Source organism: Carcharodon carcharias, chromosome 20 (genome assembly GCF_017639515.1).
Source record: "Carcharodon carcharias isolate sCarCar2 chromosome 20, sCarCar2.pri, whole genome shotgun sequence".
Classification (NCBI taxonomy): domain Eukaryota; kingdom Metazoa; phylum Chordata; class Chondrichthyes; order Lamniformes; family Lamnidae; genus Carcharodon; species Carcharodon carcharias.
In genome coordinates, this window is record NC_054486.1 from 28,150,707 (window position 1) to 28,166,695 (window position 15,989).

The window sequence follows — 15,989 nt, forward strand, 5'->3', positions numbered from 1 at the left end:
TGCTGGGGCCTCAGAAATTTACATTCTATATTAATAACTTGGATGAAGGGACTGACTGCATTGTAGCCAAATTTGCTGATGATATGAAAATAGGTAGGAAAGCAGGTTGTGAGAAGGATACAAAGGGCAGGATCTTCCGATCGGCGAGCGGGGTCAGGGCCCATTCACTGACACGTAAAATGATGCGGGATGATGTCGGATGGGACTCCTGACATCATCCCACTTCATTTCCATTTTCAGGTTGGCGGGGGCCAACTTGTCAATGGTCTACTGAGGCCATTGAAAAACTAATTAAGGTCATTAATGGACCTGCCCATCCAACCTTAAGGTTGGCGGGCAGGCCGGAAGCCCTAGTGGCTTCGGAAAAAGCATGAAACCTCATCCACGGGCGGGATGAGGTTTCATGAGGGCATTTAAATTTTTATCCAATCTTTCAATAAAAGTTATGGACGTGTCCCAACTCATGTGACATCTCCCTGAGGCAGCACTTAGCCTCAGGGAGATCTGTGACCTCTTTCGCGCACATGCGCGAAAGACCGCACTCCCGGCTGAGGGAATTCCCCCCCCCACCCGCCCACACAGCGAGTGCATAGCCTTAATTGGCTGGCCCACGTAAAGTGGTGGTGCACCCCCGACCGAGGGCGCCGATCGGAGGCGAGCCCACCCATGCCCGCTCCTGCACTTACCCCCCAGTGGGGGGGAAATTTTTCCTAAAGACTCTACGCAAAGGGATATAGATAAGATTAGTGAGTGGGGAAAAATTGGCAGGTGGAGTATAATATGGGAAAATCTGACTTTGCCCACTTTGGCAGGAAGAATAGAAAAGTAGAATATTATTTAAAAAGACAGAGATTGCAGAATGCTGAGGTACAGAGGGACCTGGGTGTCTTTGTACTTTAATCACAAAAAGTTAGCATGCAGATACAACAAGTAATTAGGAAGGCAAATGGAATATTGACCTTTATTGCAAGTGGGATGGAGTATGAAAGTCAGGAAGTCTTGCTACTACTGTATAGAGCATTCACGAGACCATACTGTGTACAGTTTTGGTCACCTTATTTAAGGAGGGGCATAATTACATTGGAAGTAGCTCGGAGAAAGGTTTACTAGGCTGATTCCTGAGATGAAGAGGTTGTCTACTGAGGAGAAGTTGAGCAGGTTGGGTCCATACTCATTGGAGCTTAGAAGAATGAGAGGTGATCTTATTGAAACATACAAGATTCTGAGGGGGCTTGACGGGGTATATGCTGAGAGGATTTTTCCCCTCATGGGGGAAGTGGGGTGGCACAGTTTCAAAATAAGGGGTCTCCCATTTAAGGCGAAGAGGAATCTCCTCTCAGAGATTTGCTTGTGTTTGGAATTCTCTTCCCTAGTGAAGAGTAGAGACTGGCTCATTGAGCATATTCAAAGGTGAGTTAGACAGATTTTTCATTGACAACGGAGTCGAGGGTTATGTGTAGCAGGCTGGAAATGGAGTTAAGGCCAAGGTCAGATCATCCATAATCTTATTGAATGGTGGAACAAAAGTTGAAAGGCCGAATGGCCTACTCCTGCTCCTATTTCATATGTTCTCATGTTATGTTCTGTGGACACTTGAGTTCTGCTTGTTCCTCACTCCACCATCGCTCGAACTCTGCTTATTCTTCACTCTAGAGATTCAAGCTCTACTAGTTCCCTATTCCCCGACACTCGAACTCTTCTCATTCATTGCTTGTTCCTCACTCTGGAAACTCAAACTCCACATGTTCCTCACTCTGCACACTTGAACTCCATTTGGTCCTCACTCTGGACAGTCAAACTCTGCCTGTTTCTTCCTCGCGCTATTCGAATTCCACTTGTTCCTCACTTCCATAACTCAGTGAGTGAGATTGTTGCTCACTTTGGACACTGGAACTCAGCTTGTTCATCATTTTGGACACTCAAACTCCACTTGTTCCTCACTTTCTGTCCCTATCCCTCCTTGTTCCTTACTCCCAACAGCAACTGATCTTTCAGTGATGACATCCCTTGCTCCTCTGCAGCATCTGCTGTTATCTTTGACCTGCTTCAATGCCCTATTTCTCTGGCTTCCCCTTGTCCATTCAGCTTTAACCTTTCTCGTCTTTCACTTGACCTCCTCATCCCTCCTTGCAAAGTGTTCGGTATGTGGTGCTGTAATCCAAAATGATTCTGGAGTGGGTTCCTGGGAAGAGCCAATTTTAGTTCAAACTAAGTTCAGGGAAAGAACAAATTCACAACCTACCTTTTGTACATTCATAATAAAATTCCAAGCAGAAACAAAACAAAAAATCTAAGTTAGGTTAATAAAAAATTCTAATCTATTAAAGGTTGGACCCCTGCTGGGTTGATTGTACTTCATACTAAACATGATCAGTTTGAACTCTGCATGTTGCATCCATTATTCAAGGTTAGTGGAAAGCAGGCAGTATTGGCACCAATGCTATTGCAAAGTTGCACACCTCCTGAGTCCGCAAAGTTAATATGGGGAACAGCTTCATTTAACTAGTGCCGAACCATAGCTCTTAGATGTACTAACACAGAGCTTTCAGATAAATACTGGCACATTTCATAAAGTGTTTCCAACATCTTTTAGTGAGAACAGGTACATTACTTCAGGCTGCCTTTTCATTCTCACCACAGCCTCTGACACCCACACATGCCAGCCTTACTAACTACACCTCTCACACAACAGGCCCTGGTACAGAGTCAGACAAATTTGATGTTCTGAAAATCCTTTGTTTTTCATTCGACAGGTGGTGTTAGATTTTGGAAGCAGAAGTGAGAGTCAGGGAATGTTTGGACCCAGCAGTCAGATTAACCATCCTACATTTTCCAAACCATGCCAATTACTAGAAAAATCCCAAATTAAACTTCTCAATAAGAGTCTTGAGGGCTAACTACATCAACAACAACAACTGGCATTTATAAAGTGACTTATATGCAATAAAGTGCCCCAAGGCACATTTTGTGTGTGTGCAGGGAGCTTGAAAGTTACTGAAAATACTATTTAGTTAGGTCAATGGCCTTGTAGTGTAGGATCATTACACCCCATAGCTGGGGATTGCAGGTCACCAGGGTCATTCCATCCCATTACTGGAGATCACCAGGATCATTCCATACTGCAGCTGGGGACCGCTGGGATCACTCAATCCCATAGCTGAGGATCACAGGATCACTCTATCATCTAGCCAGAGATTGCCAGGATCACTCCATCCTGTAGTTGGGATTCACTGGGATCATTCCATCCCACACTCCAATCAGGGCCCCAAATCGCTCAGCTCTCTACTAGGAGTGGAAACACACCAGTCGAAGCCCTGAATCACACTGTTCTCTATTGGGAGAGTGGGATCATCCCAGTCGGGGCCCTGAATCACACTGTTCTCTGTCGGAAGAGTGGGATCACTTCAGTCTGATGACAGAACTGCTAAACAAAATATTTCAAAACCACTGTTAAATGTAGCAATGAGTGTTTTGAGTTAGCAACATAAACATGTTTGATGTAAACCTTACTCTGGAAACCAGAACAGCTGAATCGATTAACACAGCTGGACCTAAGGAAGGAGCCAAGGAAGACAGTCTGCAAACAGTGAAAGCCATTCTAGGGTACGGACACAAGAGGCCACCCTGTGACAAGTGACAACATCCCCACAAACTGTACTAGCTGGGCCTGGAGGATCTCAGCATAAGACATGAAAAAGAAAGCATTAAATTTCTTTGTGACCTCAGGAAGCTGCAAGCGCTTTACAGTCAATGAAGTACTTTTGAAATGTAGTCACTGTTGTAATGTAAGAAATAAGACAGCCAATTTGTGCACAGCAAGATTCCACAAATAGAAATGTGATAATGACCAGATAATCTGTTTTATAGATGTTGACCAAGGGATATTTTTGGAGGGTCTGGGGGTATTTTATATACTGAGCTGTTGTTGTTGGATAAATGTTGGCCAGGAGGCCAGGGAGAATACCAGTCTTTTAAAATAGTACCATGGGATCTTTTACATCTGACGGAGGGTAGACAGGGCCTCTATTTTAATGTTTTATTTGAAAGTGCAACATTCCTTCAGTACTCCGCTGGAATTCAAACTAGATTTTGTGCTCAAATCTCTGGAGCAGGACTTGAACTCACCACCTTCGGACTCAAAGGCGAGAATGCTATCCCTTAAACCACAGCTGAAATGGTGCCAGATAACTCATTAAGGTAGCAGTCATGAGTAGTGTGGAAGTGAGCCATGTGGACCATTACAGCCAGTTCCTCTGTGCCTGGTTAACTATTTCCAGTTGGTAGGGAGTTAGAACTTTATCCTTGATGGAGGCTGGATGGGGTGGAATGAGTATCAGCAGGAGTTCACTAGAACCCCATCTGTGTTGGGTGAGGACCAGTTAAGCTTCGCTGTGATGCCAGTGCAGTCACATGCTATCTAGGTTCACAAATGGTGAATGGCTAAGGGACATTTACTGGAGCCAGTGGGACTACCTACCACAGGAGCAGAGAGACATAGGAAGAAACAAAGCACTGAAGCTTCATTGCATAAATCTACCACTGTACTGAATGCAGTGACTCCAGCATTGCAGGGAGCTAGGGAACAGGAGTTGTGGAATAACATCAATCAGGGCTAATTAATTCAGCCTGCAATGATAGCGATCGTGGAAGTTTGAGTGAATTATCTACAGTGGGAGATAGATAATTCAACAACAATTTGCATTTATATAGCATATTTAAAATAGTGAAACGTCCCAACAGGAGCATTATCAGACAAAATCTGACACTGACCTGCAGAAGGAGATATTAGCACAAGTGACCAAAAGCTTGGCTCCAGAGGTAGTTTTCAAGAAATATCTCATAGAAGGAGAGAGAGGTTTAGGGAGAGAATTCCAGAGCTCAGGGTAGGGCTGCCAGTGGTGGAGTGATTAATATCTTGAGGGCTGAAGGAAGTTTTAGAGATAGGGCAGAGAAATTCTCTCCTCCTTGTTCACCTCTCACAGGAGATTAATAAATTGGGTGGAGTCCCTGACAGGGCTTAAACTAGACCCTCGGTATCTCTAGCCAGCTAGTCACAAAGCACATTATCTCATCTATATATTGCTCTCTCACACGTTCCTTCACTGGAACCTGGACAGATTGGATTGAAGAAATTCACAAAGGAGACAGGAGGACAGCGGTGCAATAATTACATATATTTGCATGAGAAATAAGCAGCCGTGCCTCAGTAGGTAGCACGCACGCCTCTGAATCACAAGTTTGTGCGTTCAAATCCCACTCCAGGGATTGAGCACAAAAATCAAGCTTGACACTCACATGCAGTACTGAGTGAGCACTCCACTGTCAGAATTACTGTATTTCAGATGGGGTGTTAAACCAATTAAGGCCCCATCTGCCTTCTCTTTCAAAGAAGGGCAGGGGAGTTCTCCCCAGTGTCCTGGCCAATATTTATCAATCAGTTAGCATCACAAAACAAGACAGGTTACCTGGTCATTATCACGTTGCTGTTTTTGGGAGCTGGCTGAGTGCAAATTAGCTGCCATGCCTCCTAAATTACAACAGTGACATACTTCAAAAGTACTTCATTGGCGCTTTGAGACGTCCATTGGTCAAGAAAAGTGCTATGTAAACACGTATCTATATATTATTAGCCAAGGGCAAGGGGGCAAGATAGGTGGTTGTGAATAAGAACTGTTAGGTTACAGCAAATGGTGAGTGCTATTTTCCGTGGGAGGCCAGAAGCAGGAACAGGCTGTTGTAATACTGAAGTATCGTTGGGCAATGGAAGTCACAATGGAAATACAAACACACCAATTTTTAGGCTCATCACCTGCGCTGCTATCTGATTTAGTGGCTCAAGAATTTCAAGTTTCAAGTCAGCCCCAGAGAATATCTTCAAGTTAATATTGCATCTTATTGTGCAGGAGGACAGGGGTTACATGGAGAGGAATTGGTGGGAGAACAGAGCTAACTGTGGAAGGTGAGGGTGATTAAATGTGGAGGCAGATGATGATTAAATGTCCCAGGGTGAAATCTGGAACAACGAATGCTCCATTTGGGGTGACAGTTATTAAGCCTGTCACCAATAATAGTGAGTCTCAGACTATATTCAGTGATCACACGCTTCCCCATTCTTCACTCGGTCCTCTTTTACTTTTGCCTTTTTATATCAACATTGTTGTGGCCTGAAGCAGCTTATCCAACACTGACCGCATTGCAAGATGGTCCATCTGATGGTTTAATAAGAGGTGAGCTTGAAGCTCTTACAGCAATGATTCTACTTCTTAACTGACAAACAAAATGTGGTAGCAGTACTTTCAGTGCACACTGCAGTGAGTGTACCTACAGCACAAGGACTGCAGCGGTTCAAGGAGGCAGCTAACCACCAACTTCTCAAGGGCAACTAGGTATGGGCAATAAATGCTGGCCCAGCAAGCAAAGCCCACATCCTGTGAATGAATAAAAAGAATCATTAAGGAGCAGGACAAATAATCCTTTGCCCTAACTTATGTTCACATTTACATCACCCTCCACAACTGAACAGTTCTTGGCCCAAAAGCTGTCAGCTCCCTCCCCCAATGAGCTCTTCCGTGAGAAATATCTTTCACCTGGGTGAAATTCCATCCTCTGGGAGAGGGCCAAGAGGCCAGAGATGGAGCACAGAATTCTTCCTTCTGGGTGACTCCACTCTGCTTGTTGATTTGTAATTTTAATTGCTAGACTGGTTTACAATCGTCCCTGCTGTAAAGTTATTCTGCGAGCATTCATGTCAACCTCAGACAGGAGCTCCGATTTCAGCGACTAACTTACCTACCAGCAACATCAGCTTGCACTGCAACAGATGATCTATGACTTCCAGATTCCCTCCATCCACCCAATGCTTCCAGTCATCAAGTTGTTACGTAGGCATTTAAAGCATTGAAGCTTTATTGATAACATTTCAGCTCCCTCTATGTAACACACAACACCGACACAAATTGCCTAGCAATCACTGTAAACTGCTAAACCATAATGTATGGATTGCACTGGGGATTAGGGAGAGAATGGACAAATCACACATGGTCAGGTCAGATATCAGATCAGCCACTGCAATTAACAAAAGTTCTCCAGTCACATACCTGGGAAATCTTTCAACACCTGTTGTTTGGAATGATTGATCTTTTGTCACTAAATTTAAGGTTATTGAGGATGTGAACCAGAATTTCAGGTCAAACATGACCGGCTCGGTTAATTCCACACATATGGAATCAGGGGAAAACAGGCCTTGAAACCTCACTTAGAGTTGGGTTTGTGTAACTTTTCATCATGTGGGATTTAGTTGGGTCAGCTCCTCTGTTACTGTAGGTTGAGACTCACCCAATTTACAGTGTCTATGAGTCCAGATGAACACTGTGTCCAGGAGCTGAAAAAAAACACACACACGCGCATGGTGTATATGTAGGAGATGAAAAATACTAAGGTACAAAAAGAAACACAGACTTCACAATGAGTCCTGATGGGAGAGGAGGGCTGGAAGTGAGAGGGCTGCCTTAATCCCTGGAGCAGAGCATTTCTGTCTTTCAGCAGGGATTTCTGAGCCTGACAAGCAACTTGTGATTTAAAAAAAGTTGCTGCCTGAAGTTAAGTGACAGACCAGGTTTATAAAGCCTACAGACTAGCAACTGAACATTCCATTCTAAAACCGTCACAGACAGAAGTGAATCAGCTTGTTTGTGTTAATGATGCAAGTACAAGAGCTGATATTGAGTCTTACCAGACATGAGTGAATTGTTCACTTTTACCCAGTGTGTACTGCATATGTACAGGAGCTGACACTGAGACACAGATAAGCCATATAGTACCAGACAACAGTGAATTGTTCCCTTTTACCCACTGTGTATTGTACATATACAGCATCTGACACTGAGATACACATGGGTTGTACAACACCAGATGGGAGCGAAATGAATTGTGTAACTTCTGAAATGTAAGGATAAACTTCAAGAAGGTGATTCAGCAAAGCTCTTGCCTTATAAACATGTGGGGGTTGAATACCTGTAAATCTCTCACCAACAGAACATTAAGTAAATGGATAAAAGCAAAAAACTGTGGATGCTGGAAATCCAAAACAAAAATACCTGGAAAAACTCAGCAGGTCTGACAGCATCTGCGGAGAGGAATACAGTTAACGTTTTGAGTCCAAATGATTCTGATGAAGAGTCATTTGGACTCGAAACATTAACTGTATTCCTCTCCGCAGATGCTGTCAGACCTGCTGAGTTTTTCCAGGTACTTTTGTTTTTGTATTAAGTAAATGGAAACTGAGCAATGCCTCAAACCCAGCCTGTCTATTCTAATCAGCCTAAAGCCTGGAATCACACATCCCTTTATGCAAACAAGTGCCTTGCCAGATAACTCATCAGTTTTTGAAAGCCAAGTGCACATGGAAAGAACACGCAAGGTCATGAAACCTTCTCATGTTGTGTTATCTTTTGATGAATGATCAGGTAAGAAATAAAGAAATTGCATACATAACTTGTCTGCTCACGACCTCAGGATGCCCCGAAGCAATTTACAGCCAATGAAGTACTTTTGAAGTATAGTCACAGTAGGAAACAATTTGTACATAGCAAGCTCTCACAAACAGCATTGAGATAAACGATCAGATAACACTTGGTGACCTAGGGTTGAAGAATAAATATTGTTCAAAACACCAAGGAGAACTCCCCTGTTCTTCTTTGAATAGTGCCTTGCAACCTTTTATGGTCACCTGAGAGGGAACTTGTTTAACATTTTATTTGAAGGATGACACTTCCACAGCACTGCCTCAGTACTGCACTGGGTATGTTAGTCTAATTTTGTGCTCAAACCTTTGGCACCAGTGATACCTGATTAATGGCTTGGGCAACACACAGAGGGCACCAGGATCTGTGACCCAGGTGGAGTTTGTGTTTTCAGGAGAGCAAGGATGGAAATTTTCTTTTCATTTATTTCAATGCCTCTGTTGTTTATCACAGTGCATAGCTGAACAATACTAACTGGGTTGATTCAGGCTCAATATCCAGTTTCCACTGGTTTAACCAATTGTAGCTGGGGAGGAGAAAGTTCAGATGTTACATTTGGTTCAGCTCGCCTGGGTTAGAGAAATGATTGTCAGCCAGGACTTGGTCTCCTGATTGCCGTCTCATGACCTGCGGAAAGTTTAGGGCAGGCTTGACCAACACGTGGCCCATGGGCCACTATCTGGCCCACCGAGCCTCTCTATCTGGTCCACGGATCCCATGTTCAAAATGTCGGTAAGTGAATGGTGGGGGAGCGAGGCTGGCTGCTGGTGGGGTGAAGACGAGACTGGCTGCTAGTGGGGAGAGAGAAACTGGCTGCTGAAGGGGGACAGAAAATGGTTGCTGATGGGATGGAGAAGAATCTGGCTGCTGGTGCAGGGATTTGGGCATCGCTGGCCAGGCCAGCATTTATTGCCCATCCATAATTGCCCTTGAGAGGGTGGTGGTGGTGGTGAGCTGCCTTCTTGAACTGCTACAGCGAGTGTGAGCATGAGAGGGTGTATATGTGTGAGTGAGAGAGTGTGTGTGTGCGTGAGAGTGTGCATGTGTGAGTGAAAGTTTGCATGTGTGATCAAGTGTGCGCGTGTGTGTGTGTGCGAGAGTGAGAATGAGAGTGTGTGTTTGTGTGTGTGCATGTGTGAGCGAGACTGTGTGTGAGCGCGAGGGTGAGAGAGAGTCATGGTGGGTGTGGGTGAGGGCGAATGCGAACCCTGAGACTGAAAGTGAGACAGAAAAATACAATTTGACCCTCTCGCACTCTAAATCTTTATTAATTACCCATTATTTTAAATTATCAATTTATTGCTTTGACATTGCCTTATTTTTTGCTCAGCAAGTTGTTTCTTTTCTTCATACCTTAATTTATGCTTGATATTGAGCCAAATCCTATCTTTTCGAAATTAGCTCCATGGCCCCTTGAGTGAGAAAAAAATTGAAATGTGGCCACTCGCATGAAGAGGTTCGACAAACCTGTGGTAGGCAATGGCTGATGAGGGCAAAATTAGGCCCATCTGTGACGTCATCTGCGGTGAACAACACTGGCACTCACAATCGCTGGCATGTATGGATACATGCCATAACACAAGTTAGTGCCTTCAAGCAAGTAACATAGCAATATAAGAACTGGAGGAGGTCATTCAGCCTCTCAAGTCTATTCTGCCATTCAGTTAGATAACAGCTTAACATACAAACATACGAATTAGGAGCAGGAGTAGACTACTCGGCCCCTCGAGTCTGCTCTGTCATTCAAAAAGATATTGGCTGATCTGATTGTAACCTCCGCTCCAAATTCCTGCCTACCGCCTGATAACCTTTGTCATGACCACAGATCGTATCCCTGAATTACTTATAGATATATTGAACTTTTAACTTCTAAAAAAAAAGACATACAAGCAAAAGCTGGCTAGACTGTAAGGTGACCACTTGCTGGAAAATTTCTATGTGGATTACTTGGCCAACTAGTTCAGAGAGAACAGAATGTCGCACCTAAAGGGTGTGACACAGTCTACTTCAGACAGAGGAAAAGGTACAATGCAAACTGAACTGTAATCTCCAGTGGTTGCGTAGATAATGGAAAATGATTACCAACTCAGCTGAAACCACCTCCTGTTGAGTTACATCCCAGACTGTGAACATGAATTAAGTTGAAAATAAAACAGATCTGGGTGAAAGACATGTTTGTTGTACAAAAATACAAAAGGAAGGCGTTTAAAAAAGCCAACTGCGTGCGTGTGCTGTGAAGGTCACAGGTGAAGAACACCAACAGAATTCGAAAGACTCACAATCTTCTGAGAGAAGAAGTCTCTCTTTATCTCTGTCTTAAATGAGCGACCCCTTATTTTTAAACAGTGGCCCCTAGTTCTAGATTCTCCCACAAGGGGAAACATCCTCTCCACAACTGCTCTGTCAAGTCCCCTCAGGATCTTAAAGAACTCAATCAAGTCCTCTCTTATGCTTCTAAACTCCAGTGGATACAAGCCTAAACTGTCCAACCTTTCCTCATAAGGCAACCTACTCATTCCTGGTATTAAATCTTCTCTGAACTGGTTCTAGCACATTTACATCTTTCCTTAAATAAGGATACCAAAACTGCGCACAGTACTCCTGATATGGTCTCACCAGTGCCCTATATAACTGAAGCATAACTTCCTTACTTTTGTAATCAATTCCCCTGACAATAAACAATAACATTCAATTAGCTTTCCTAATCACTTGTTGTACTATCCTTTTGAGACTCATACATAAGGACACCCAGATCCCTCTGAATCTCAGAGCTCTGCAATCTCTCACCATTTAGATAATAAGATTATTTTTCAATCTTCCTGCCAAAATGGACAATTTCACATTTTCCCACATTATACTCCATTTGCCAGATCTTTGCCTGTTCACTTAACCTACCTATCTCACCTTTTGGCCTCCTTATGTCTTCTTCACAACTTACTTTTTTTAACCCAACTTTGTGTCGCCAGCAAATTTAACAACCATACCTTCGGTGCCTTCATCCAAGTCATTTGTATAAATTATAAAAAGGTGAGGCCCCAGCAATGACCCCTGTGGCACACCACTTATTCCATCCCGCCAACCAGAAAATGACTCATTTATGCCTACTCTGTTTCCTGTTAGCTAGCCAATCTTCTATCCATGAACTTTTATTCTCTGCAATAACCTTTGATGTGGCACCTTATCAAATGCCTTCTGGGAATCGAAGTACAGTACATCCACCGGTTCCCCTTTATGTGAATCCTTCAAAGAACTTCAAATACTTGGTTAAATATGATTTCCTTTTCATGTTTACTCTGCCTGATTGCCTTGAATTTTTCTAAGTGCCCTGTCATAACATCTTTGGTAATAGCTTCCAACATTTTCCCTATGACAGATGCTAAGCTAACTGGACTGTAGTTTCCTGCTTTCTGTCTCCCTCCCTTTTGAATAAAGGAGCTACATTTGCTATTTTCCAATCTAATGGAACCTTCCCCAAATCTAGGGAGGTTTGGAAAATTTAAACCAATGCATCAACTATCTCACTAGCCACTTCTTTCTAGACCCTAGGATGAAGTCCATCAGGACCCGGGGATTTGTCAACCTGCAGCTCCAACAATTTGCTCAATACCACTTTTTTGGTGATTGCAAATTTCCTCAGTTCCTTCCATTTCCTGATTTACAGCTATTTCTGGGATGTAGTTGTATCCTCAATAGTGAAGACCGATGCAAAATACATGTTCAATTCATCTCCTATCTCCTTACTCTTCAATATTAATTCCCCAGACTCATTTTCTATAGGACCTAAGCTCACTTTTTTTAATCTCATTTCTTATTTAAATATCTATATATCTTAACTGCATCTATATATCTTGATTATGTAGCCTTTAATAAACTTATCCAACAAAAATCTATCAATCTCAATTTTGAAATTTTCCATTGACCAGATTTCCATTACTCTATAAGTGCTTCCTGACATCACCCTGAATAACCCTAATTTAATTTATAACTCTAAAAGGTTGTAACCGTTTGTTCTGGGATTCCCCCAACCAGAGGAAATAGGTTCTCTCTGTCAACCCTATCAAATCCTTCAATTGTCTTAAGCACCTCAATTCGATTACCCCTTAATCTACTATACTTAAGAAAAGAAAATTCAGCCTTTAATCAACCTTCCTCATACCTTAACGCATTTAACTCTTATCATTCTGGTAAATCGCCTCTGCGTCCGCTTCAAGGCCAATACAACCTTTGTGAGGCTAAGGTATTAGGAACTAAATGCAGTTTTCCAGGTGGGGTCTGTACCAGAGCTCTGAGTACAGTTGCAACATTCCACCTTTTTATATTGCAGCCAACCTTGAGATAAAGGCTCATTGGCCTTTTGAATTATTTTTTGTACCTGTCCACTAGCTTTTAGTGCTAGCAAGGGAGAAAATCGACAGAGAAGTTAAAAAATTTGAGCCCCTATCTTTACTTCCCCAGCAAGTGATTCACACTGCAAGTATTAAGAAAGTAGAGATAAAAACAAAAAAACTGCGGATGCTGGAAATCCAAAACAAAAACAGAATTACCTGGAAAAACTCAGCAGGTCTGGCAGCATCGGCGGAGAAGAAAAGAGTTGACGTTTCGAGTCCTCATGACCCTTCGACAGAACTTGAGTTCGAGTCCAAGAAAGAGTTGAAAAAGTTTTTCAACTCTTTCTTGGACTCGAACTCAAGTTCTGTCGAAGGGTCATGAGGACTCGAAACGTCAACTCTTTTCTTCTCCGCCGATGCTGCCAGACCTGCTGAGTTTTTCCAGGTAATTCTGTTTTTGTTTAAGAAAGTAGAATTGCTTTGACAATTAATGTCATGAGCAGAAAAGCCTAAAAGACCTGCTGCTGCATCTGAAATTGCCATTCAGCACTCATGTTGTTGGTGCTTCACTGCTAGAGAAGAGCATTAAAAGTTCTGTTATATATGTTCTATGCAGGGATATTCTGTGCTGAGTTATGGCTCAGTGGTAGCACATTTGCATATGAGTCAGAAAGTTGTGGGGATTGAATTCTACTCTAGACATAATTTAGGCTCATGACCTCAAAACATAGGGAGTGCTACACTGTTGGAGCTGCTGTTCATTCAGAGGCGATCTTAAACCAAGTCCCCATCTACCCTTTTGAGGTAGATGTAAAAATACCATGGCATTATTGGAAGAAGAGTAGGCAGGAGTTCTCCTCTGTGTGGAATGGGCCAGAGGAGGACCCACAGACAGACAGGAACACCTAAAAGAGTAGGAGGGAGGAGGACCAGGAGGCAGACAGCAGCACCTAAAAGAGCAGGAGAGAGGAGGACCTGGAGACAGAGAGCAGCACATGGAAAAACTATCCAATCTGTGGCTCCAGAGTGGATTAACCGTGTTCTTAGAAAACTCATTCCTAACACAAATACAAATATAACTTATTTAAACTATTTCTATTTCCTAACAGCACTGGTGGTCATCGTAAAAAATTCTATAGATTCTTGAACATTTCCTGCAGATTGGAAGGTAACAAATGGAAACCCATTTTTAAGTTTGCTCATAGTCAGTATTAGAAAATGCTAGAATCTATTATAAAGGATGTGATAACTGACACTTGGAAAATAATGGTAGGATTGGCGGAGTCAACATGGATTTATGAAAGGGAAATAATGGTTGACAGACCTGGAAGTTTTTTAGGATGTAACTACAAAATAGATAAGGGAGGTTGGTAGATGTGGTATATTTGGATTTTCAGAGGCTTTTCGTAAGATCCCACACAGGAGGTTAGTAAGCAAAATTAGAGCACATGGGATTGGGGATAACATACCAGCATAGATTGAGAACTGGTTAACAGACCGAAAACAGAGAATAGGAATAAATAGGTCATTCTCAGGTTGGCAGGATGTGAATAGTGGGGTACCACAAGGATCAATTGCTTGGGCACCAGCTGTTCACAATCTGTACCAATGATTTGGATGTGAGGACCAAGTTCCAAGTTTGCTGCTGACACAAAACTAGGTGGTAATTGTGAGGAGGATGCAAACAAGCATCAAGGGGATTTAGACAGGCTAAGTGAGTGGGCAAGAACAAGGCAGAGGGAACATAATGTGGGAAAATATGGAGTTATCCACTTTGGTAGGAAAAACAGAAATGCAGGGTATTTCTTAAATGGTGAGAGGTTGGGAAGTGTGGATGTCCAAAGGGGCCTGGGTGTTCTTGTTCAGGAGTCACTGAAAGCTAACATGCAGGTGCAGCAAGCAATTAGGAAGGCAGATGGTACGTTGGCCTTTATTGCAAGAGGATTTGTAAACAGCAGTAAAGAAGTCTTGCTGCAATTGTATAGAGCCTTGGGGAGACCACACCTTGAGTACTGTGTACAGTTTTGGCCTCCTTACTCACGGAAGGATATTTTGTCATCGAGGGAGTGCAACAAGAGTTCACCTGACTGATTCCTGGGATGAGGGGATTGTCCAATGAGGAGAGATTGAGGAGATTGGGCCTGTGTTCACTAGAGTTTAGAGGAATGAGAGGTGATCTCATTGAAACATGTAAAATTCTTAACAGGGCTCGACAGGGTAGACGTAGAAAGAATGTTTCCCCTGGTTTGGGAGGTCGAGAACCAGGGGCCATAGTCTCAGAATAAGAGGTTTATTCATTTAAGATTGAGATGAGAAGGAATTTCTTCACTCAGAGGATGGTGAAGCTATGGAATTCTCTACCCAAGAGGGCTATGGAGGCTCATTCCTTCAGCAAGTTTCAAGACAAAGATCAACAGATTTCTAAATTTTAAAAATATCAAGGGATATGGGGATAGTGTGGGAAAATGGCGTTGAGGTAGAAAATCATCCATGATCTAAATGAATAGAGGAGCAGATTCGAGGGGCCGAATAGCCTATTCCTGCTCCTATTTCTTACGTGTGCTGTATAATTTAGTTTTAACAGCCAAATAACATCATTAAAGCGGATTATCTGGTCATTATCACATGACTGTTTGTGGGACCTTGCAGTACGCGAATTAGTCACGTTTCCTCCATTACAACTGTGGCTACATTTCAAAAATGCTTCACTGGTTGGTAAGTGTTTTGGGTTATCCTGAGGTCATGAAGGACACGATATAAATGCAAGCTCATTTTCTTATTTTAACATTATTTTTTTGAGCAGTAATGGCATTGAATAAGAACTGACCTGTGAGGCAACTGACTGCAGCTGGCAATAGGCTTCTATGATCCGTTAATGGAAAGGGGTGGCCATTACCTTCAGGCAGAAGTGAATTATCTGCACCAGACCCTGGCACAGAGCAGGCAGCACGACTTTGATTCAGCCTTGTTGTGATCTGGTTCGTTAGGATGACCTGCAGAGAAAGAAAATAGTAGAATTAAAGCAGGGTCCATCAGTGGGGAATGTCATGCTTCCCTGTCAGAACACTAATCTCCTCCACAAATCATGACTTCATATAGCTCTTTGTTCCCCCCAAAACCTGTGCTCATTAATGTGTTA

The 15,989-nt window shown here is 42.9% G+C and overlaps 1 protein-coding gene across 16 annotated transcripts in view; it reads right to left on the reverse strand.

Moving 5' to 3' along the window:
* The window catches only part of rad51b (RAD51 paralog B), a 687,200-nt gene that overhangs the window by 333,761 nt on the left and 337,450 nt on the right, over positions 1-15,989 (reverse strand). For 15 of the 16 annotated variants that reach the window (XR_005946234.1, XR_005946235.1, XM_041214006.1 and 12 more), the window contains one exon: positions 15,678-15,843. Coding sequence is in view for 14 of the 16 variants with exons in the window: in XM_041214006.1 (XP_041069940.1) it covers positions 15,678-15,843 (166 nt within the window). In the remaining 2 variants the exon portion in view is untranslated. The remainder of the gene's footprint in view (positions 1-15,677; positions 15,844-15,989) is intronic. The other variant, XM_041214003.1, reaches the window with a different exon arrangement.